Here is a 24,994-nt window from a genome sequence, read left to right as displayed (position 1 = left end):
ATTAAAAGAAAAATAGAATATTTAAATCAACCTATTTTAGAAAAAGAAATTGAACAGGCCAGAAATGATCTTCTTCAGAAAAAAGCATCGGGGACCAGATGGATTACAAGGGAATTCTATCAAATATTTAAAGATCTACTAATTCCAATATTACATAAATTATTTGAAGTAAAGAAGGAATCCTGCTAAACTCCTCTTATAAAACAAATATGGGTGCCAATACCTAAACCAGGCAAAAACAGAAAAAGAAAATTATAGATCAAATTCAGCAATGAATATTGATGTAAAATTCTAAATGTAATACTAGCTAGCTGAATAAAATACTGCAGCAATATGTCACAAAGATTATACATTGTGACCAAGTAGGATTGAAACCTAGAACAGAGGGCTGATTCAATGTAAGGAAAATTATTAACACAATTTATTTAAAAACACCTGAAAGCATAGGCTTAAATATTTTTCCTCAAAATAAGAAGCATCTACCCCAAATCATCAGCAAGCATTATCTATAATTGGGATATGCTAGCAGTCATCCCAATAAAATCAAGAATCAAACAAAGATGCCCATTATCCTCACCATTACTCAATATGTACTAAAAATGCTAACAATAGTAATAAAAAAAGAAAAAGAAATTGAAGGAATCAGAATGGGCAATAAGGAAATAAAAATAACTATTTTTGCAAACAAATATGATGCTACACTTGGAAAATCCTAGAGATCCAACTAACAGCTCAATCAAAACAATGAAGAATTTTAGCCAAGTTGTAGGATATAAAATAAATCCACAATATATGTACATAATTTCTACATATAACCAACAGAACCCTGCAAGGAGAGTAAGAGGTATTTCATTTAAATTAACTGTAGACAACATAAAATACTTAGGAGTATACCTGCCAAGACAAACCCAAGAATTAAATGAACATAATTATAAAACATTTTATACAAATAAATTCAGATTTAAATAATCAGAGAAATATTAATTGTGCATGGATGAGTCAAGTCAATATAATAAAAAGTCATAATTCTGCTTAAACTAATCTACTTATTCAGTGCCATTCCAATTAAACTACCAAAAATTACTTGAGCTAGGAACAAAATAATAAAATTTATTTGGAAGAACAAAAATTCAACACTATGAAAGGAATTAATAAAAAAAAGTAAAGAGGTCTAGCAGTACCAGATCTTAAAATGTGGTATAAGGTGGTGATTAGCAAAACTATCTGGCACTGGTTAAGAAATAAAACGATATTTTAGTGTAATAACACCGAGTAGAAAATGATTATAGTAACTTCTTGTTTCGGTAAATGCAAACATCTAAACTTTTTGGATACGATCTAACTATTTGGTAAAAACTGCTAGGAAAATTGGAAAGCAGTCTTGCAAAAACTAGGTATAGAGCAAAATCTTATCACCACTTACCAAGATAAGGTCAAAACAGATATATGACCCAGACATAAAAAGAGATACCATAAGTAAATTAGAGGAACATGGAACATATTACCTATCAGATTCATGAATAAGAGAAGAATTTATGAATAAACAAGGGATGGAGAGTGTCAAGGGATGTAGAAGTGGATAATTTTGATTTATAATAAATTTTAAGTTTTTGTACAAATAAAGTCAATGCAGCCAAGATTAGAAGGAAAGCAGAAAATATGGAAAAACTTCTTTAGTCAGTTTCTTGGATAAAGGCTTCATATCTCAAATATATAGAGAAATGAGTCTAATTTATAAGAAAGAACAATTTCCCAATTGATACATGTCAAATGATCTAAACAGGCAGTTTTTAGAAGAAGAAATCAAAGCTATATATACTAATATGAAAAAAATACTCTAAATCATTATTGATTAGAGAAATGCAAATTAAAGCAACTCTGATATACTGTCTCACACCTATCAGATTGGCTAAAATGACAGAAGGGGAAAATGACAAACGTAGGGAATGGGGAAAAATTGAGACAGTAGTACAGTTTGTAGAACTGTGAACTAATCCAACCATTTTGAAGAGCAATTTGAAATTACACCCAAAGAGTTATAAAACTACGTATACCCTTTGACCCAACAATACCACTATTAGGTCTATTTCCCAGAGTGATAAGGGGAAAAGGAAAAAGAACTGTATATTCCATAAAGCAGCTCTTTGTGGTGGCAAAGAATTGAAAATTAAGGGAATTAGGTCAATTGGGGAATGGCTGCATTAAGTTGTGGTGGATTTAAGTTGACTGTGATAGAATACTACTGTGCTCTAAGAAATAAGTTTGGTTTTATAAAAATGTGGAAAACCTGTGCTAAATAATGCAGAGTGAAACAAGCAGAACCAAGAGAATGTTCTACACGGTTATAGCAATATTGTTTGAAAAGTAAGTAATTCTGATTAACAGGATCATTCGAATTATCTCCAAAGAACTTATGAAGGAAAATGCTATCCACCTCCATATAAAAGTGTATGGTTCCATACATATAGCTATATTAAATGCTGGCATTCTCTAATATGGAGTTGTGAGGAATGAAGGCAGGCAACTCAGAACTCAAAGTATAAAAATTAATTTTTAAAAATACAATTTGAATAACCTGAAACTATTCAGTAGCATTTACTACAATATGTAGGCCAAAAGTGAACTCACATGTTACTAACTCATATTCAATTGCGGTGTTTCTTGTAAATTATACGTAGCCTGAGATTTAGACCAATATGGTACGTCATCTCGCTCATTTCAACTCATTTTCCTCACATTTGGGAGAAAGGGCAGTAATGAATGGGAGTAATAAATCCAAACTGGGGCTAGGTGGGAGGTCAGAAAAAAAAACTGTGAAAGTCAGAATATTGGCCATCGGCCATCACAACTGGAGGTGTCCAGAAACTGGTGATCAGTATTTAGGCCAGCAGGTTGAAGTCAGGGGACAAGTAGTCAAAAGTACCGCCAGAGAAATCAAGCAAGTGAATAGATGGTCTCATTAACAAGTTAAGACCTCAAGACTTACTGGGGTAGGAGTCAATCCAAAGACATACAAGTGGAAGTAGGTGAGCCACATTAGATTAATAAGTAGGTGGCTTCACCTGATTGGAGTAGAACATGTGAGGTCTAAGTCAAAGACTGATCCTGATGCCTTTTTGGTAGGGAGAAAGAGGGGACTATGAGGAGCCCTAGGGAGATTACTTAATGAAATGTTTTTTGAATTGGCTACTTTAGTACATGAAAAGTAACTATCTCTTTTATTTTAAATCAACCACTACTCCTCCATTCCATTGCCTGGGTAGGGTATTTCAAAGTTTTCTGGATTAAGCTTTCTTCTTAGGTTTTCTTCAACATCTATTACCCAGTTTTCATTTTATCAATTTAATTTTTTAGATCTTTTTCATTGAACATACATTGGAACAGCAAGGGACCTCAAAAAACCATCTATTTCAGACACCTCATTTTACAAATGAGGAAACTGAAGTGCAAGAAAAGTTGACTTGCCTAAGACTACTAAGACTGTAATCCGAGCAAGAATTTGAGTCTAGGCTCCTTGACTTCAGAGACAGTGCCCTTTCTATGTACACCACATTAATACTAGCATAACAGAAAAAGAATAATGAAAATATTTCTAAGCTCTAGCAACCTGAGTAAGAATGCTTTATTAACTCTACAAATACTTATTCAGCTATGGAAAAATTCTCTTATAAATAATGTAATAGCAATGTTGGGATTTTTCTGTCCACAGACTTAATTAAAAAACAAAACAAAACACTACACATTATAGTATGTTTGAGCCACACAGAATAATGGCACTGTGGCATGGCAATTGAGAGAAATGCAGAAATTTTTGTGAGAAAAATTACAGTAGCAGAAAATAATTGATTTCAGGAAAAAGGGACTTGATAAAATAAATCGGTATATATTCCTTGGCAGCATCGGAGACGACCTAAAAAAAGCAGTCACGGAAATGGACAGCAATATTTATTCAAAACAAAACTTAAGAAATGGCTTTCATTTCCTCATCTAGATTTCTTATAAGTTGCTTAAGGGTCTATTTCTTTTTGCACACCCCGGTCCCTAGTTTTTTTTGTCCACCAGAAGTGAAGATTTTGATTCTTGCTAGAGGTTACTTCAACTTTTCTTGTATATAATATGCAGACTTGTTATTTCTTTACTGTTTTCCTCTGTTAAAAAAAAAAAAAAACCTTCGATAATAGAGACACATTTGAGAAAGTACCTATTTTCAAAGTATCATGTTTGCTCACTGCCTGGTGTTCGGCAACATAAGACTCACAGCTCAGGGACAATAGAAACAAGTAAGTTTCTCTCCAAGAAACTGTATCAGTTGAAAAGAAAGTGACATAAGGATGGATGGAAGGAAATGGGACATTTCGCCTGCGGAGGAGGACATTCTGGGACCGGGGAGGACGGTAAGAGGGACAAGATGGGCTCTCCTTGGCGCCTGCAACTCAGAAGGAGGAGGAAGGTGATTTGGGGCTCGAAAGGGAGAAACAGTGATTTCCCCTCCACGGGGGTCGGGGGGCGTCGCAGAGAGGTCCTTCTCGGGCACTAGTCGGTGGTACTAGATGGCCACTGAAATCGGGACCCTGCCTTCTTCAGGGAGCAAGCTCCTAAAACTCCGGGAAAACGTCCCAGGGTCCGTTGGACCTGAGGAAAAGAGACGTTCTTGAAAGGCTGGCCACTGTCCTCGTCCCCACTCCTACAAGTCCTGCCCCGGGAAGCACTCACGGTTGGGCGGATCGTTAAAAAGCGGGGTGAGGGCCGCTCGTGCCCGGGGCTGGGGGTTCAACCCCGCACACCGGAGCCCAAAGCCCCGCCGCCAGGGCTGCCCCCTACCTAGGACGGCCGGGAAGGTCCGGTCCGACACTCCGAGGGAGCGCACGGGGCCACGCCCTCGGGGAGCCGGCCCCGTGGGGGCGGCCGTTCTCCCTTCCAAAGCCTATTTCCGCCGGGGCCGGGGCAGCCCTCCACGACTCCCCGAGTGCGCTGGGCGGGAGAAGGAGCTGGGAGTGCGGGGCCGCGGCGGGACGCTCGCTCGCCCGCCCCCTCCGAACGCCCCGGGGCCAACCGCCGACCAACGCTCCGAACTCGCCTCGCCGTCCTGCGGCCGAGCCCCCACGTACCGAGCGATCGCCCTCCTTCTCCGCCGAAGCCTGCGCGCTTTCTCCCGGGGCAGGCGGCCGGAGGGCGCACGCGGAGAGCGCTCCTTTCCCGGAGGAACTTCCAGGGAAAAGGGAGCGCGCAGGCTGCTCACCTACTTCTCCGCCCCGCGCTCGGCCCGCCCACCCCCGAGGTGAGGGTCCGGGGAGGCGCCGGGCCAATGGCTGGGAGGCTGGGCCAAACGCTTCTGGGCGTCCAGCCTATAAGAGAGGCCTCGGGGGGCTGAGGGTGTGTGTGCGTGTGTGGTCGTGCGCTGCTTCCCCAGGGGCAGTGTGTGTGTGTGTGTGTGTGTGTGTGTGTGTGTGTCTGTGTGTGTGTCTGTGTCTGTGTGTCTGTGTGTCTGTGTCTGTGTCTGTGTTTGTGCGTGAGTGTGGTTGTGCGCTGCTTCCCCTGGGGCAGTGTGTGTGTGTGTCTGTCTGTGTATGTCTGTGTCTGTCTGTCTGTGTTTGTGCTTGAGTGTGGTTGTGCGCTGCTCCCACTGGGGCAGTGTGTGTGTGTGTCTCTGAGTGTGGTTGTGCGCTGCTCCCACTGGGGTAGTGTGTGTGTGTGTGTGTGTGTGTGCGTGTGTGGTCGTGCGCTGCTTCCCCTGGGGCAGTGTGTGTGTGTCTGTGTGTCTGTGTCTGTCTGTGTGTCTGTGTTTGTGCGTGAGTGTGGTTGTGCGCAGCTCCCCCTGGGACAGAGTGTGTGTGTGTGTGTGTGTGTGTGTCTTTCTGTCTGTGTTTGTGCGTGAGTGTGGTTGTACGCTGCTCCCACTGGGGCAGTGTGTGTGTGTGTGTGTGTGTGTCAGTGTGTATGCGCTGCTCCCACTGGGACAATAGGTATGAGTGTATGTGTGTGTGTGTAGAGGTGGGTATGTGTGTGCGGGCAGAGCTCCCACTGGGAAATAGAACTGTGGTGTGTGTGGTTGTGAGCTTCTCCCACCATCGAAGTGAGTGTGTGTGTCTGTGTCTGTGTGTAGAGCGGGCAGAGCTCCCACTGGGAAATAGAAGTTTGTGTAGTGTGTATGTGTAGCTCTAAATGGGACAAAACTTATGTGTGTAAAGATTGTGCGTGTGTGTAAGCTTGGCTCCAACTGGAACAATACAACCTTTTTGCGTAGGGGGTGTGCGAGTGCACAGCTCCAACAGGGAGGACGGAACTTGATTGTGCAAAATTGAGTGGGGAATTCCCGTATATCCTTGCTCTCCCCCTGTCCTTTGGGTAGAATCTTTTCCTCTTTGAGTCACAATGCAAACAAACTCATCATTGTAGCTGCTTCTCTGCCGCTATTTTATCAAAGCTTTTATGTGAAGGCGTTGAAAAAAATACAAATCTGTAGGTATCTTTTAAACATCTAGGTGCTGCCTGCTGCTGGGGCTGCAAAAATCAAAAATGCCTTACAGTCCTTTACAAAGCAAATAGAAATAAATAAGGGGAAGGAAGGCATTAGCGTTTGGAGGGGATGTAGAAAATGGAGGAGATAGTACTTGAGCTGAGCTTTGATTCTAAGGGGTTTGAAAAGCCTGCTAAGGTATTCAGATTGTGAAGACCTTGACATGTTAAGCGAAAGAGCCTAGAGGCAATAGGGAGCCACTGGAGCTTTCTGAGCTGGGAAGGAAAACGATCAGACCTGAGCATTAAGAATAACACTTTGCTAGGTGTGTTGGGAATGAACTGAAGAGGAGAGATATAGAAGTAGGGAGACCACTGGGGGATTTTCTAAGTAGACAGCAGCCACAGCTGAACAAAAAGATACAGAGACACACAGGATTTTACAGCCTTAGGAAATAATATGCAGGATCCCCCCCCGCACACACCCCCAACTTTAAAGCAACAATATAGACAAAGAAGAAGAAGAGGCCCTTCTGCTACTTTCTTTGAGAAATTGAGAAATCAGTTCAAGAGAAGCAGGAGAATTTTATGAGAGAAACTTAGGCCTGCAGTTTGACATTGGGTAACTTGTGGAGCCAGACAGGAACTATTTTATTTCTTCTTGTGTTCCACAATGTCAGTTAGTAAGCTAAAGCAATAATTCTGATGAGAGCCTGAACTGGGTGGTGGCTATGTGTATGGAGAAAAGGGGGTGGATGAGAGAAGTATTGCCAAGGGACGGACGATCAACAAGAGATGACTGAATACAGAAGATGAAGAATGAAATGTCAGTGATAGCACTTTAGGGGTCTGAGAGGATATTTCTTCTTTTAGAATGAATTCTAGTTGATTTAGTGACCAAGTTGTGTTTTCCTTGGAGGCTTTGCTTGTTGTTTGGTTATTGTCCTTCCTTCTCAAAGAAGACCAAAATGGCATTATTCTGTTGGGGTCAAGGTGCAGTGTGTCCACCTGTGGCTAATCAGACCAAGAGTAGGTCGGAAAGCTGTACCACAGTTCAGGTACAAATAGACTGTGTGAACATTTGGAGTGGAGATGTCCCTAAAATTGCACATCTCACGTTCCTTTTGAGCTACTGCAATTCTGCTTCGTATATAGAACACAGCCCCTTCTTTGATATGGGCATGTCATTCTGGGCAGCCCTGTGCCAATGTCTCCCATGCGTCACAATTGATTCCAAAGTTCTTCAGAGAAACCTTAAAAATGTCCTTGTATCACTTCTTCTGACCTACATGTGAGCACTTAACCTTGTGTGAGTTCTCCATAAAATAGTCTTTGAAGCAAGCCTACATTTGGCATTCGAACAGCATGGCCAGCCCATTTGAGTGGCATTTTCTTGTAATGCCAAGGTGATACCCATAGCAGCTGCTATGAAATACGCGTATGTGTAGAGGACTAAGGGTTAGAGTGTGAGTCCCGTGATCAAGGCCATAGCTGAGGTGAAGCCTGTTTCCATGGTTCTTGTGCTTACACAGCCCTGGCAAAAGCTCTCCATGACCCTGAGAATCTGATGTTCTTGCTGATAAGATGAGCAATAGGGAAAACAGGAACTAGCTTTGGGTACAAGGATGTGGGTGAGTCAGGGAATAAGCTTTGTGTGCACGTGATTGTGGTCACAGCCTTTAAATACCTTGACCCTTAGAGTAATAAACAGATTGCATGCTTGCATTCCCACCTGCCCTGTATCTTTCTTTTCAGACACTTGCCAAAGCACTCCGCAGAGGCTGGCCGCCTATGGCACATACGTATTTCCGGGGTAGATTCGCAAAATATAATAAGCTCTCTTCCTCAAAGTAAAGACTGAAATATTTATTTAGAATATCACTATTAGGATACCAGGAGGTAAGATTTTAGCAAGGTACTCATCACCAATCCAGAGAGCATCAACATCTTAAGCATTCTTTCTGTTAGGCCTCCCTACAAGTTTTCCTAGACAAAATTCCTCCCTTTACCAGCTCACACTGGCTTGTCTCTCCTCAACATTCTATTTCAGTTAAATTCTGTTGAGCAAGCTCTTCCCACAATGGGTTCCATGTGAGTCAGACTGTATCTTAGCTGTGAGCTGGGCTGAAGCTCAAAGCAGGTCACATAGGCCTATTAATGGATGGAGAAGATCTTCCTGTCCTATTAACATTACATTTGTGCTGTAGAGTTTGAATGTTTGGCAGTTCAGCTCAAGAAAGGACCTCAGTGTCCGGTACCTCATCTTGTCAGGTAATCTTCGGAATCTTCCTAAGACAGTTCAAATGGAAGTAACTCAGTTTCCTGCAATGGCATTGTTATATTGTTCAGGTTTCACAGGCATACAACAATGAAGTCAGCATAGTGGCTCTATAGATCTTCCATTTGATAGTCTAATTCTCTCCCACACTTTTCTATAGAGCCAAACACTGAGCTCAGTCTGGCAGTTTATGCATTAACTTCATCAGATATATGTACATCCCTGTCATTATCCACAACATTCAAAATTTCTCCATTTGCTGTAACTGGTTCCATGTATGGATGATATGGTGCTGCCTAGTGAAGACTCTGTTTTCTTGTGGTTAGGCCAAAATTAGCGTGAACAGCAGAGAATTGATCCATACTTTGGTGCATCTCAGCCCCTGAGGCTCCACTGAGAGCACAATCTGCAAACAAAAATTGATGCACTAACTCTCCCTCTACTTTCGTCTTGCTTTGTAGCCTTTTCAAGTTAAGTAATTTACTATCACTGCAGTAACTGACCTTAATGCCATTTTCATCCTCACTGAAGGTATTTGAAAACATCCCAGAAAATAATCAGGCTAAAAAGCATAGGAGCAAGTACCCAGCCTTATATCACTCCTTAAGTGAGTAAGGAAGTTTGAGAGCATTGTCTATTATCCAGAACCCAGGCAAGCATGCTGTCAAGAAAGTGAATTACAATACTGATGAACTTCTTCAGGCAGCCAAATTTTGACATGATTTTCCACAAGCTCTCATGACTGACAATGTCAAAGGCTTTCATTAGGTCTATGAAAGTCTGTTCTTCTCTCCTTAATTTGTTGAGCAGCAAACCTATCAGCTCTTCCTCAGCCCTTTCTGAAGCCACATTGGCTCTCAGGTAGAAGAACCATCTTCCAGGTGAAGGATCAGCCTATTAAGGAAGACTGGCAAGAATCTTGCCAGCAATGACTAAGAGAAAGGGAGGGTCTGTGACTGTCATAGGACAGCCTTTTCCCTTTTCCTTTATAGAAATGGACAATGGAGGCATCCTTGAATTCCTGGGGCGTAACTTCTGCTTGCCATATAACCTTGTCTTGTAAATCTCAGCTGGGACGGAATTAGCATCAGGTATCTTGCTATACTAGAGGAACCAAATGGCCTTCAAAACCCCTTGCTCAGTTGAAAATTTGATTTGAGAGGGATTGACTTCAACTTGAGGTAAATGATCAGTGGCTTCAGCATTGACTGATGACAGTCTGTTGAGAACACTATAGAAATGTTCAGCTCATCTCTCCAGGATCATGTTTTTATCACTAATCAATGTGACTCCATCTGCCCAGAGCAGTTGAGATATACCATAGGTCTTTGGCCCATAAGTAGCCTTCAGGGCATCATTAAAGCATTTTGGATTGTTACTCTCAGAATAAAACTGAATTTCATCTGCCTTCGTACTAAGCCAAGAATCGTGCATTCCAAGTTTTGCTTGCAGTACATGCCTTCTTAGAGACAGATGGACTATCCTAGTGGTAAATCCTGTGGAGTGTTCATTTTCCATTTAGCAGCTTCTGAATTGACCCATCATTTTTGTCAAAACAATCTTGATGTCTCTGACTGTTCTTGCCTAGATGAGTAAATGTGGTGCTGGACACCAAATATCTGAAAATGGTCCACTCTTTTTCTACTCTGCTGTTGCCAACTGTGTGTTGGCTTACCTTTCCCTCCAAGTTAGCAACAAACTGTTCATGCTCAGAGAAGTGCTCTAATCTGTTGACATTAGGTCTTCTGGTAGTTATCTTGTCTTGGGACGACTGCTTTTGTTGAACGTGAATATTTAGCTTGGAGAGGATAAGTCTGTGATCAGTCCAGCATTCTTTGCCATACATGGCCTTTGTCACTCTCACATCTGGTCTGTATCTTCTCATTACAATGCATAGTCTACTAAATGCCATTGCTCTTTCTAACTCCATTCCTTCCAGGGACTTTCTGCCATGTTATAGCCTGTGCTTTGAGGGGCAGCTAGGTGGTGCAGTGGATAGAGCACCAGTGCAGGAGTCAGGAGGAGCTCAGACACTTGACACTCACTAGCTGTGTGACCTTGGGCAAGTCACTTAACCCCAATTGCCTCATCCTGGGTCATCTCCAGTCATCCTGATGAATATCTGGTCACTGGATTCAGATGGCTCTGAAGGAGAAGTGAGGCTGGTGACTTGCCCAGCCCTCCCTCACTCAAAACAAAGTCAAGTGCGAGTCATGTCATTATTTCTCTGATGGCATGGTCTTCTTTGGCAACAAAGGATGAAAACACATATAGTCTGTGCTTTATCTGGCATCAAAATTACCCAGAATTATGAGCTTGTCCTCTCTTAGCAGATTGGTGATGAGGATCTCCAGGTCATTGTAAAATTTTTCTTTGACCTCATCAAGGTTTGCCATGGTGGCAGCATACCCACTGATGATGGTGGCATGGTACTTTCCTGCAAATGGCAGTTGCACTGTCATGAGTCTGTCATGAGAGGCATACAAGCTTGTTGATAGATTAGTTTTGATTGCAAAACCTATGCCAGCATCATGGCGCTCCCTATTACTGTGGCCACTCCATTTTCTCTAAGCTGGTCTTCATTTGCCAGCCTTGTTTCACTTGGGGCTATTATTTGGGTATAATACCTGCTGAGTTCTCTCACAATAAGAGCTGTTCATCTTTTGAGTACTGGATTTCATGTTGTCCATAAGCGTGTACCTGTTCCATGTACTGATGGTAAGTGGAATCATCTTCACAAAAGTTTTTGTATATCTTTTCTGTTTCACTATGAGATGAAATGCCTGCCTGTTTTGGTGAGCAAGCCAGAGTTGGGTGAAACACAATTTTTAGGTCACCCTTTCTAGCCCCTTTCTTATACCAGGAGGTGAGTAGTACAGTCCTTTAAAAAGTCTGCTCAGACATCCAGAGGACCACTGAACCCTAGTGCTGCTTCAGAACAATGAGAAGATGACTCTATGGCTTGGGCTGCCTGTGTGCAGGATTGTAACTATAGCTCCCAGTGTATCCTCACCTGCAGCTTTGTCACTTGCCTGTAAAAGAGGTGATGTCTTTTGACTTGTGCATTAATTGCTCAGTTATCAGCCTCACTGTGTTTTCTAGAGTTGTCATAATCCAGTGGCAAGACAAAAGTCAAAATGACTGCCATTGGCTCGGGATGCAGTAGATAAACCTTGATGCCTTTGATGTCTGACCAAGCTTTAAGAGCCCCACAGAATCTGCCTCAGCCACTTTCATAGCCATTGAAACAAATTGTTCTTATCTGCCCATTCCATCAGAGGAAGGTAGACATTGCCCTAACTCAACAGTGGGTTTGAGGCCTGTTAGTTACCCTCAATCTGATTTAGCCCATCTGCTGAGATGGTTTTACCAGGTTGTGGCCACTGTACATGCTACAGCTTTTTACGGAACCACAAGTGAGAGTTGAGTGACAGGTAGATACCAAAGGTGGATGGACAGCCTTGAAAAGGACTCAACAAGCCCACATACCAGAGATGCTAGTCCTCCCTAAACATCCCAAACTCCTCATTCAGAAACTAAAGATAGGGAGAGGACTAAATCTAAGAAAACATTAACCAGTATAAAAGACCTACCAATTTCTCCTAAAAACTAAAGAACATATTAAAATACAATATTTCAAAAGGTAACAGGTATAGGTTTACAATTGAGAATAACTTACCCTGGAAGAATTCTGGGTCACATGAACAACATGATGGAGAGATGACATTTTCTCTGATGCCCATGACCTCTCAAACTTTTCCAATACAAAAATTATGATAAAAAGTCAAAGCAACTTCAGCTGTCTCTATGGTCTATGATACTGAGAATCCAAAGAAGGTGAAAAATAAAAACCTTAAACCCATGAACTGATGCCTACCCTAAGCTCTCCAAAACTACTACTGGCAGTGAGGTTGTATAGTACCAGCACAATATTCACAGCACCTATGGTGGCTATGAGTATGCCTGCGTAATTCTGAATCACAAAATATAACAGACTCCCTACATGGAAGAGAGAACCAAAACATTCAAACACTAGAAAGCCAAATCCCCAAACCAGAAAGCCAAATCCATCATAACAACAAAGAAATCTATACACAATAACAATGTAGGGGATACCACCATCTCTAAGATTTCCCCCTGCTAGGACCTTCCCACAAATGAACACTCTCAGTTTGCTGCCTGCTTCCTCTCTCTCCCTCAGCTCTAACTGCTGTGACCAACTTCCTCTCAGTTCTACTTCACCCTTCCTGCTCTAGCTGTTTGGCAAGCTTCTCCCACCACAGACTCATGTAACTCAGGCTTCCATGTAACTCAAGAAGGTCACATGGGCCTATTAATGGATGGGAAAGATCTTTCCATTAAGCAAAAATACATTAACAATACAGGCTGCACTAAAATTCAAAGACCCAACATAGAGGTTTGCACCAAAACCCAACCTTGTATTCTAGTCTCCCCTTCCCTCTTTATAGTGCCATAGATAACCTGATCCTAGGCTGTGTATGTTTGTTTAGGACATGACAGCTAGTCAGTGTGTAGCAGCCCATTAGAAGTAGAAGCTTGCCATATGCCAAGACAGATTATGCTCAAATAAGCCCATAGTACCAGTACTGCAAATGATAACTAAGAAAGAGAAGGAATGGATCAGGATACCATGTGTCTTGGGAATGGGGTGGAAGAATAAATATATAAAGCACTCCACTAAATCTGAAGGGAAAAGCTTAGCATCCAGCTCTAGCCAGTTTTATCCATCCCAAAATCACTTGGTGCAAAAACACAGGCTGTTGAACCATGGATTGCCAGGTATGAAAGGAGGCTGAAACACTTTGAGATCCAGCCTCCAAGGAAATCACTTGCAGAAGGGAGAGAGAGTCAGAATGTGAGCAATAGGAGAAAATAAGGGGGAGGGGGAGACTGAAATTACCAAAGATCCCAGAAGAAAACTCAAAGATGTGAACATAAACAGATTGGGGAAAACATTAATAACAGAAGGAAATATGGCATCCAGATTTATTAAACGAGTTGAGGCATCTGTGAATAAACTGCTACACAAAGGAAAATGATTCAACCCTTAACGAGCAGAGGACCCTGTGGAATGTGAGAACATAGAGCCATAACACTATTCCTGAGTGCTTCAAAAGAGAAATGAGAATGGTAAGAGCAAAATTTGTGTTCTACACAGAAAAAATAATAGGCAGAATAGAAAAATCAGAATCTCCAACAATAAGTCTCACCAAAGAAACAAAAGAGAAAATAATAAGTTGGAAATACAAATACACCAAAGTGAAGGATAACTTAGAAGAGTAGAATTAAAAAACAATAACATTTAAAAAATAAGCTCATTATGCAAGCAAAACATACTAATCTTAAAGACAAGATACACAGACACAACTTAGGTAACGTAAGTCTCCAAGACAAATGTGATAAGACAAAAAATAAAAGACTTCTCATCCACTCACTGGGAAACGTTGGAGGAAAATGGAATATTATAGAGTAGTGGAGTTTAGGGTGCAGCTAGTTCAGGGTGACCTAGTCTACAGATTTGAACTTAACCTACAGGAAAAAAGATGGGCTTTCAAAAATGAAAAGGTATCTGAAACATTTTAAGAAAGAAAACCAGAACTGAAGGCGATTTGTCTTCCCAACACTCCAAACAATGCAATAGCCAAGGACATCAACAGCAGCAGAGTCACAACAGAGAAACCAATAACACTTTTTTCTAAATGTACCCAAAAAGATAGGGGCGAAGGCTGAAGTCTGGTGAATGTCACAATGAAGAAGCAGGTCTAGGGAATTATGGACAGAACCTGGCAATACCCTCCCTAGAGGTGAAAAAAAAATGTGGGAATTTTTTTGGTGAGAATACATTACAATAGGAGAGGGTACATGGAAGTGGGTAATGAAAAATGGAGCAGAGAGCATTGTGTATGCTCCCTGGTCAAATGGAGGACTAGCAGTGAGGAAAACTTTGTGGTCTCAATAAGAAAAGAACTTACAGGGGAGTGGACGAGGAGGAAGGGGAAGGATTGAAAAGGCGGGGGGAAGGAATGTGGGATTGAAAATTGATCATTATCATTGATTGGTCATTAGTGCATAGTAAGCTGATTGAGTCTTAATAAGATTTCCCCCCTTCTGTTTCATAGGGCTTAATCAGTAAATGGGTAAATGTATTGGTTGGGCTTCTTTGTTGTATGAGTTAGCTCCTTTGTGCCAGTAATTTCAATTGCCTACTCCACCCTTGTAGTTTGCCACACACATCCTGTAAACTGCCCAGTGATATGGGAAACAAGAAAATAACGCTAAGTGCCTTGTTTCTAGTTCCCCTTTTCTCAGTGCTTTCCAATCACAATGGTTTGAAGAAGTAGCATGTAAACCATCAACTTCCTGTCTTTCTGGAAATGGCCAATTATGGAAACTTTACAAAGGATATGAGTCAGTCTTGTGACAGGATGTTTGCCTATCACAGTACTTTCCAGAGGATGTTAGTCATAGGATGTTGGTCTACCTGGTAACTGTTTTAAGCTGCACCACAAATCAGATGTTATTTAGATCATACCTATATGGTCTGATGATTTCCCCTACTTTCTTTAATTTGATCTGAATTTTTCAATAAGAAGCTTGTGACCTGAGCCACAATCAGTTCCAGGTCTTCTTTTAACTGACAGTACAGACATTGTTCTATTGTGCTCCACTTTATTGCACTTTGCAGATCTAGTGGAACCTTGGTTTACAAACTTAATCCATTTTGAGATTCTGTTCTTCATGTGATCTGTTCCTATTGCAAAGCAAATTTTCCCATAAGAAATGATGTAAAATCAGATGATCAGTAGCACATCTCCAAAAATATTCATATAAAAATAATTTATAATTTTAAGTTTTTGTCCCTAATGCACCTGAAATACCATAGCAATGATTAGTATACAATATAAACTGAAAATAAAATAAATTAACCTGCACTTTGCCTTTGAGAAGAGTTGTGGCTGGTGTGAGAGACATTGTGTTTGTCATTCATTCTTGAGGAGGACTAAGATATCAAGATGATGACATGATTTGCAGTTGACTTTGATTTGAGTGAGGGAGGGCTGTGCAACCAACCTCACTTTCTTCTCCTAAGCCATCTGGGTCCAGTGGCATGATATTCATCAGGACAACTGGAGATGGCCCAGGATGCAGTGGGAAACTGTGGCTCTTTCAGGCTTAGGTCATCACAATCTTACTTTGAGTGACATACACCCAATCATTCGAGAGAGATGAGGAAGGATTATTGCTTGAAAGGAGAATTTCCTATGAGAACATCCTTTATAGAAAGGACTACAAAACTACAAAGGGAACTCAGAATGAAGCAGACTATTTTCTATTTTGTTTTGGTTTGGTTTTTCTCATGGATTCTCCCATTAATTTTAATTCTTCTGTGCAGTATGACCGATGGGAAGTTGTATTTAGTAGGAATGTATGTGTAGAACTCATATAAAATTGCATGCTATTGTGAGAAAGGGGAGTTAGAAGGGGGATTAAAACTTGTGCAAGTAATTGTTGAAAACTGAAAACTAATTATTAACAGCCCTCCCCAAAAACAGATGATGAAAAACTATACCAAGATCCTATGATGTAGCTGAAGCAGTTGATAGGGGGAAAATTATATCCTTATAAACATATATTAACAAATTTGAAAAAGAGCAGATTAATGAATTGAATATGAATTTCTAAAGATTAGTAAGAAAAAATAAGCACAAGGAAAGATTTTAAAGGTTAGAAGGGAAATAGATAAATTTGAAACCCAAAATTCCATAAAAATGATAAAATCTGATTCTTGAAAAAGATATTAATAAATGCATAGCTAATCTGATTAAAAAGACAACAAAAAATCAAATCAATAAATTAGCAAATGAGCAAGATGAAATCACAGTAAAACCAGAAGAAATAAAGGGAATAACCACAACATATTTTGCACAATGATATGTTAACAAAACTGAGAACACTGAAGAAAAAGTGGAATACCTTAAAAAAAATTTAAATATCCAAATTCAGAAGACCAGCTGGAGATCTTAAATGACCCAATCTTAGAAAAGGAAATAGATCTACCTATAAAGGAACTTCCAAAGAGAGGAAAACTGGTCCTGCTTGATTCATAGGAGAATTCTAACAGTCTTTTAAAGAAAAATCCATGTTATGCATGCAACAAGAAGGAGGCATTTTTTTCTGATCTCCATGACTTTTCAGACCTCTATAAAACAGAAATTATGTGCCAAAGATAAACCAATTTCAGCTGTCTCCATGATCTAGGATACCCAGATTCAAAAAGAGGGTAAAAATTAAAAACAAAAACAAAAACCTAATGACCCTAGTTCACTCAGCACTCTTTCCCTACTTCCCATACCACTGGCAGCAGGGTTGCACTTACAGACCCAAGGACCCTACTCAGGATTAGAATAAAATTAATATGCCAGTCTTCCCATACTCTTTCCAATACCCTCAGCTTCAGATTGTGGGAGTTTACTCAGGCCTCAACAGCCAGCTTGACCACAGCCCTTTAGAAGCAAAAGTCTGGTAGGGGCTGTAATCTGGAAACACCAACACAGCAAACCTCTAAACTTCAGTATGAGAAAATATAGTTCTGTGAAGCTCTGAATTGCCAGTGAAGAACATTGAAAGTGGGACAGGTCACAAAGACAGGACATCACGTGAGGAGAGACACTGTACCACTCCACCAAGCCTGAGGAAAATAACACTGCATCTAACTGGGACCAATTCTGACCACCCAGAAGTCAGTTGAGAGAGAGACCTAGGCTATTGAACAATGAATTGTCCAACGTTGAAAGAGACTGAGATATTTTGTGATCTAATTCAAAGAAAACCACAATCATGTGAGTCCCAAAGCCAGTGATAAGGGAATCAGAAAGTGAGTGAAAAGGAAAATAGTGGGGGAAAGACTGAAAATACCAAAGATTTCAGGAAGAAAAAAGATCTTGAACATAGACAAACACAATGGGAAAATAGTAACAACAGAAGAAAAAATTCTGAGATTTGGTAAATTAGTTCAGGCATCTGTAAATAACTACTGAAAAATGCAAATGATCCAACACTTGACGAGACAGAGGACCCTGTGGAAATGGGATTCTTGAGCGTATTAAAAGAGAAATGAGAATTATGGATGTGGAATTTATGTCTGCACAGAAAAAAAAGTAAAAGAGAAAAATTTGCATCTTCAGTAACAAATCTCACCAAAGAAACAAAAGAAAGGTCATTAGATTGGGAATGCGAATATACAGAAATAAAGGACAGTCTAGAAGAAAAGAAGCAAAAAACTGAGAACATTAGAAGAATATATACACATCCAAGTAAAACATGATAGTAAAGACATAGAGACAACCTAAGAATCAGAGGTTATTCCAAAGAATAACCTATATAGGGCAAAACACCATAATGAAGGAAATGATAAAATAGAACTTCTGATAATAGAAAATGAAATTCTAATAGAAAGAATTCACAGATTACCTCCAGGAAAAAAGGAAACAAAAACAAAATAATGATGGAAACTCCAAGACATGTAATGTTAAAATTTATTTAACTCAGTTGCAAATGATCAGGAGAAATACTTTCAGATTTAAGAGAAAGGACATTTGACATAAAGCAAGACTATTGTGCACCAACTAGAAAATATAGGAGGGAATAGAAGAATGTTCCAAAGAGTATAGAGCTCCATATACAGCACTGGGTGACTTACCCTACAAATATACGTTTAACCAAACAGGAAAAAAGATGGGCATGCAATATTAAGGAAGAATTGAAATACTTTTAGAAAGAAAACCAGAACTGAAGAGATTATTTGCTTCTCTAGCACTCAAACAACAGAAATACATGAATGAATAAATGCAGCAGGCAAGGACAACAGTAACAAAGTGAAAGCAAAGAAAATTTTAAGAGACTTCTTTATAAATGTCCTCAAGGAGAAAAGGGTGAAAGTGGAAATCTGGTAGAGGTAACATTTAACAGGTAGGGAGTATTATGGAAACAATAGCACCCAGCCTACAGGTAAAGAAATGCTTTTTTGTTTTTGTAGGATTGTATTACAACATGGTTGGGTACGTAAATTGGATGAGGAGGCGAGAACCAGGGGAATAGCAATAAGTATGTTGTTCAGGGTCATATCAAGGAGTGAGGGCTAGAGGATTGGGCACTTGAACAAACTACTTTTCCTATATGGAAAGGAGGGGAGTTGGAACCACTGGGGGCAACTAGCATTTGAGGAGTGAGAGAGCATGGACACAAGGAGATTTCCTGGCAAATGAAGAAAAAAAGCCCGGGAGCCTGTAGATCGGTGATAAGCAGTGTTATCAGAGATGTAGTGATAGTCCGGCTACAATGGGGAATTAACCTCTCTGGGAGATGATAAGGGAGGGACTCTTAATGGATTAGCTGAATAAAGAACAGGGGGCTAGGGGAAGAGGAAAAGGCAATAGGGATAGGCTAAAAAAACAGAAGCAGCACACACCTCATCAAAAATGAAAAGGCTGGTCTTTTGTTTGCCAAATATGTCAAAAAGCTCTTCTCAATGTTTCTATCAAGTCATCCTTGTGCCTTTCATACGAGTTGTTCAAGTGTAATGGGAGAACTAATCACAGCCTGACCTAAATTTTGGAGGGTAAGGATGGAGGCAGGATTTATAAACAATTTATAATTGAAGTTCTAAGGCTCTCATTGTGTAACCAGCTCTAAACTACAACCTCAAAGCTTTTTTCCCCTAATAAATATTTATGTGAGCACAAATATAAACCAAAACACTATGAAATGCATAGATCCAAAGACATAGCATTATATGAATCTATTTTAACTATGTGAAATTGAGCCTTTTTTTTAATCGTTTCTCAAGTTTCGAAAGACAAACTGCAGACAATTAAAATGATCTGGTATTCAAGTTGTTACTGCAAAAACTACACTAAGCATATTTTTTGCTTCTGTGTGTTTAAGTGTTTTACTTTTCTTTTTAGATTTTATTTTAGCTTTTTAAAAAATGCATTGAGTTCAAGTTAAAAGCCATCCACCAAAAAGGATCTCAACACACATAATCATAAGTCAGTAGCAGTAGCATTTGTCTCTGCTGCTATATGTTAACCCTCAGCAACCCAAGTATAACTGTGCTTCAAATCCCTTCTTGGTACTATATGGTGAGTTGATTTTTTAATAAAAAAAAGCCCAAAAAACACAGAGTACTCTTACATAACAGTGCCAGAAACTGTCCCATTAGAAACAAAATCTATTTACATTAAATAAGAAATCTGTTTTCAGGTCTGTTTGCCACATTTACCACATGGTGCAATACATACTGTGATAAAAGAGAGGAAAAAAACATCCTTCAGCACTCAATACCACAAAGTAGCACAGTTTGCCACATTACAGTAAAGCAAAGGGCAAACAGGAAATAAAAAGGAGAGAGAGGAGGAGCTTTTGTTGTTTCATTTTTGTGTTTGGAGCTGATTGGACAAACAGTCTAGTTGTTCACAGAGCCTTTTTCCACTAGCAGCACAGATTGCTTGGACATACAGACTTCACTTTATGAAAATCTGAATTATGCAAACGTGCATGTCTGGCAGCTGTGGGCCTCCAGCTCCCAGCAGACTGCCCAGAGGTGGCAGCATCAGAGGCAGCAGTGGTGGGGGGCAGTGGCAGTAGCTCAAGGTGCAGCCCCATGACAGGGGTCCTCTGGCCCAGGATGTACCAGTTTTTCTAATGAAGAAAATTCATCCCAAGTTTATCTGTGATTTCAGATGAATTCTTGGCATTGGGAAGATCCTTATTATTATCCAAGTTCTTAAGTTCTAAGATACTTTGCTAACAGTCTCATCAGTTCTTCTTGGGACTCATTCACTCATTCTCTGTTATTACTATCAACTACAAAAATTAATCCTAGTGTATTCTGGAAGTAATGGTGTTATAGGGTTTGGATCTTGTTCTAGCCACCTACATCCTACACTGTGAGGCTAATGATTTTTTTATTTTATAATTGCCACATTGAAATAGTGGGTTTAGTGGTTATGATTTTACCCAGTTCCAGTTTGTACAAAATAGTTGCTTTTCCTGCAGTATGAAGGTCAGCCATTGGAATGCACTTTTTTTTTTTGCCGAAAAGCCCCTTCAAGAGGTTGGCAAATATATACCCCATGTTTCAAGTGTGATGAAATAAATGTTGGTGAAAGAAAATCTTGAGTAACTGCCTTGATTTTTATGCTCTCCAGGCAATGGTTTTGTTTCCATTAGATGGTGGTTCCTGACAGCAGTCATGTCAGTGCCAGGGAAACTCTCCCATTGATTTCAATGAATATTAATCACTCAGACTTAATTAGCTTATATAAATGGGTATTTTCTAAAGTGATACTATATGAACAATTCATGTGAACATTCTCTTAAAATGGAAGTTTCACCTACATGTCCATACAGAGTTCTGAGGAAAGTGGGCTCAAGCTTAATATGATAAAAGGGTGACAGCTCCTACTTTCCACAAATCCTTTTCTGTCATTAATGGGGTCCTCACATAGTTTTCCCCTAGGAATGATATAACTTTCTACTAGTCTTCTTGTAAAGTTCTAAAGCTGCCTTTACTATACATATTAAGTTTGTCCCTAGTTCCTGTTATAGATATTGCCATCACCTCCTTAATGCTGTGTTCCAGGTTGCTGTGATATTATGGGAAATCCAAAAATCTTCAGACCCTTCAAAGTTCATAAATTCTTCCTCTGATCAAGGACTGGTAGAGAAGAGAAAGACTCTTTCTTCTTTCCACCTTCTCCCCTGTTTCTCCTAAGAGATTTCCTCTTAGGAGTTAATATAAAGCTATTTTCTTCAGGTTGGTGACCACTAAAATGCTGGGTTCCAAATTTGCTTGCAATTTTATCCAAGACTTGCAGAACGTGACTGACTCTCTTCAACCAATCTCAATGTACTTCCTGTATAACCTCACTTCATTTCATCAGATGGCTTTTGCTTCTTCCTAATTGATTTTAAAGACCTAAAAAAAAAACCCAAACTGTGAGCCCCCGTTAGTATGTTCCCCATAGACATCTTTGCTTCAACAGAAATGTTTTAACTTGATAAAAGTATAATCTTGTTAGTTATTTTAAGTGGGGGTGACGTGAATGATTGAATTATTCACACCTCACCCTTATACTCATTTTTTCTTAGCATGAGTAACTCCATTTTATACTTTGCCACCATACCCACCAGACTACCAGACCTCCAGACACTAGTGTCTGGGGGATTTATTTACTTAGCTTTGGAAGTCCTGCCCTATAGCTATCCTGATTGGTGATTCAGGAAATTCACTAATCTGCCACAGACCACTAGAGTATGTTTCTAGTGTTTTCCATTTGGTCTACCACTATATGTTTATTTTTGCTCTCTGCTCTTCTCCATACTTTCTGTCTCTTGAACAGAGCATGCTAAATATTCCTACTGCTTCTAGAAAAGGCATTTCAATTAATATATTGCTCCACTCTTAATCCCCGTGCCTCCAGAAGAAAACTCCCTTTTCCTCATATGTGTTGTTTCCCCCTGTAAGAATAGAAACTCCTAGAGGGTAAGGACTGTCTCTTTTTTTTTTTTTACATCTGTATACCCATTGCTTTGTGCAATGCTTGTCAGTGTAAGCATTAATAAACATTTCCCCCCATTTTTAGCATGCTTGTAGAAACTTCTTATAAAGAGTAGCTGGTATACATTACCACTAACTGTTTTGATTGTTTCCTTTGTGCTAACCACAATGTGTTCTAGGTAGCAACATCCATTTTAAAAAAAATAAGGTAATGCTTGCTCCATTATGTAAAGGAACCCAATACTGTGTGTGTGTGTGTGTGTGTGTGTGTGTGTGTGTGTGTGTGTATGTAGAAGGAAAAATTCTCCTTCCCAATCTTCAAGAATTGCTGAATAAAGGTATTCTGGTATAATGGTAATTTAAATGACAAGATCTTTCCTATTCATTAATAGGCCCATGTGACCTGCTTAAATCACATGGAAGTCTAAGTCACATGTGATGGGAAGACTTGTTTAATGGGTAGAATAGGAAGGATAGAGCAGAACCGAGAGGAAGTGAATGAGAGCAGTTAGGGTAGAGAGAGAGAGGACATAGGTAAGCTAGGCTCATGAGTGTTTGTTTTTGGAAAGGTCCCAGCAGGGGGTGGTGGGGGAGGCTTGGGAATGGCATTGTCCCCTGTAGTGCTAATGTGTACTGATTTCTTGGCTACTATGATGAATTTAGCTTTCTGGTTTGGGGATTTGGTGTCTTTCCGGTGTCTGAATAAATGTTTTTCTTCTGCCTTCTATATAAAAAGCCTGCTATACTTTGTGATTGAGAACTATGCCAGCATATTCATAGTCACCACCAGTGGTGCTGTGAATATTGCCTTGGTGATACATTTGGTTTCACGAACAGGATTGCAGGGTATAAAGTCTCTATTTAGAGGCAGAAAGAATTTAGAGTAAGAAATGGATATCCCAGGATGAGAGGATTTACCTTATTCCTCCCTAGAAAGGGAATGGGCTAAAGGCACTGAACCTTGTGAAAACTGGGAAGGGGGAACCTAGAGTCTTGGAAAGGTGTTTGCAAGGAATACCAATAAGACCAGGGAAAGAACTGGCAGGGGTATGTAGAAGATGCTTGATTTTATTAACAAATTACTGTATTATATGTGAAAGTAGAGATAAGTTGCTGAAGCAAAAAATTCAGATAGAAAAAGAGTTAACTAGTTTTCATGAGAATTTTCAGTGTTTAGGATCTCCTTTAAAAAAAGCAGTCTGGGGGGGTGTTGTCTCAGGTGGAAGAAAAGGCTATTCATTTAGCTGAGAAGAAGAGGAATGCTGGTAAAAGAAGTGTGCATTTGACCTTTGTACAGAACCAGGTTAATTTCCATGATGACAACTGCCAGGACCAGTGCATGGGCAGAAAATGTAACTAAGACAGAGTTGGAAAATGAAACAATGTTGCAGGGGGAGACTTCTAAGGCCAAAGCTCACCCCATACTAAGGTAAAAACAAGAGAATCCAGCAGAGAACACAATGTTTAGGGAGATAATTGAGGATTTTACTCAGCAGGAGGTCAAAGATATTTTGAATTGGTTCATCCAAAGGATGGAAGAATCGTTAATATGTTGGATGGTGAGAATCAGTGATGAAGGAGTTGGAGGAATATCTACAGAGGGCGTGGATTGCTTGAAATTTATAGGTATCAGTCATAATCCATTTGTATAGCAAGCTTTAAAGATTATAATATGCTAATAACTAATCTGTTAGCTTTGGCTACAGTAGTACAGCATCCTTAATTCTATGTGACCTATTGGAGATAGACACTGGTATTCATTTAGGAACTATAAAAGAAAGTTAAAGGAGGAGGTAATGAGGACTGCCATAATGACTAGGAATGCAGATGCATACTATGATTCCCCTTTATCAGTTTTCCATAGGAATATAATAGTGAAGATGGTTTCTCCTGCTTACAAGCACCTAGTTTTGACTCTAATAAGTGGGGAAATAGGGAGCACCTTTGGAGGTGCTGGACAAGATTTCATAGTTAGGTGACTTAGGAGACTGAGGAAAAGATAAATTTCCTTGAGAGAGAAGAGTAATTAGCTAGCAGATTCAAAGTCAGAATAGATTGATAAGGAAAGAATTGTTTACTGCTCTGTTGAGAGCAGGGGTAGATTTTGGAAACATAGATGGTATTCCAACTAATGAACTACATAGAATGTACCAAGAAAAGGGACTTGTTCATTCCCCAGTTGATAAAAAGTCAAAGGATATGAACAGGCAGCTTTCAGAGGAAGAAATTAAAGCTATCTATAGTCATATGAAAAAATGCTCCAAATCACCATTGATTAGAGAGGTGCAAATCAAAACAACTCCGAGGTACCACATCACACCTATCAGATTGGCTAACATGACAGAATAGTTAGATGATAAATGTTGGAGAAGATGCGGGAAAGTTGGAACACTAATTTATTGTTGATGGAGCTGTGAGCTGATCCAACCTTTCTGGAGAGCAATTTGGAACTATGGCCAAAGGGCTACAAAAATGTGCATACCCTTTGACCCAGCAATATCGCTTCTAGGGTTGTATCCCCAAGAGATCATAAAAATGGGAAAAGGTACATGTACAAAAATATTTATAGCAGCTCTCTTTGTGGTGGCCAAAAACTGGACATCAAGGGGATGCCCATCAATTGGGGAATGGCTGAACAAATTGTAGTGTATGAATGTAATGGAATACTATTGTGCTAT

The 24,994-nt window shown here is 40.0% G+C and overlaps 2 protein-coding genes and 1 pseudogene across 12 annotated transcripts in view; 1 reads left to right on the top strand and 2 right to left on the bottom strand.

Annotated features, from left to right (window-relative positions):
- Positions 1 to 5,231, bottom strand: part of ATF7IP2 (activating transcription factor 7 interacting protein 2) — a 90,214-nt gene extending 84,983 nt beyond the window's left edge. For 6 of the 11 annotated variants that reach the window (XM_072608947.1, XM_072608982.1, XM_072608992.1 and 3 more), the window contains exon 1: positions 5,109 to 5,231. The gene's annotated coding sequence lies outside the window, so the exon portion shown is untranslated. The other 5 variants (XM_072608957.1, XM_072609017.1, XM_072609039.1 and 2 more) reach the window with 4 other exon arrangements.
- Positions 4,332 to 24,994, top strand: part of LOC140504637 (uncharacterized) — a 38,898-nt gene continuing 18,235 nt past the window's right edge. Inside the window, exons 1-2 of the mRNA XM_072609906.1 lie at positions 4,332 to 4,394; positions 4,659 to 5,278. Coding sequence (XP_072466007.1) covers positions 4,332 to 4,394; positions 4,659 to 5,278 — 683 coding nt within the window. The remainder of the gene's footprint in view (positions 4,395 to 4,658; positions 5,279 to 24,994) is intronic.
- On the bottom strand, positions 20,098 to 20,968 carry LOC140504283 (ADP-ribosylation factor 1-like; annotated as a pseudogene).

Source organism: Notamacropus eugenii, chromosome 1 (assembly GCF_028372415.1).
Source record: "Notamacropus eugenii isolate mMacEug1 chromosome 1, mMacEug1.pri_v2, whole genome shotgun sequence".
NCBI classification, from domain to species: domain Eukaryota; kingdom Metazoa; phylum Chordata; class Mammalia; order Diprotodontia; family Macropodidae; genus Notamacropus; species Notamacropus eugenii.
The sequence above is the reverse complement of the archived record's forward strand: the minus strand, read 5'-3'. Positions and strand labels throughout refer to the sequence as shown.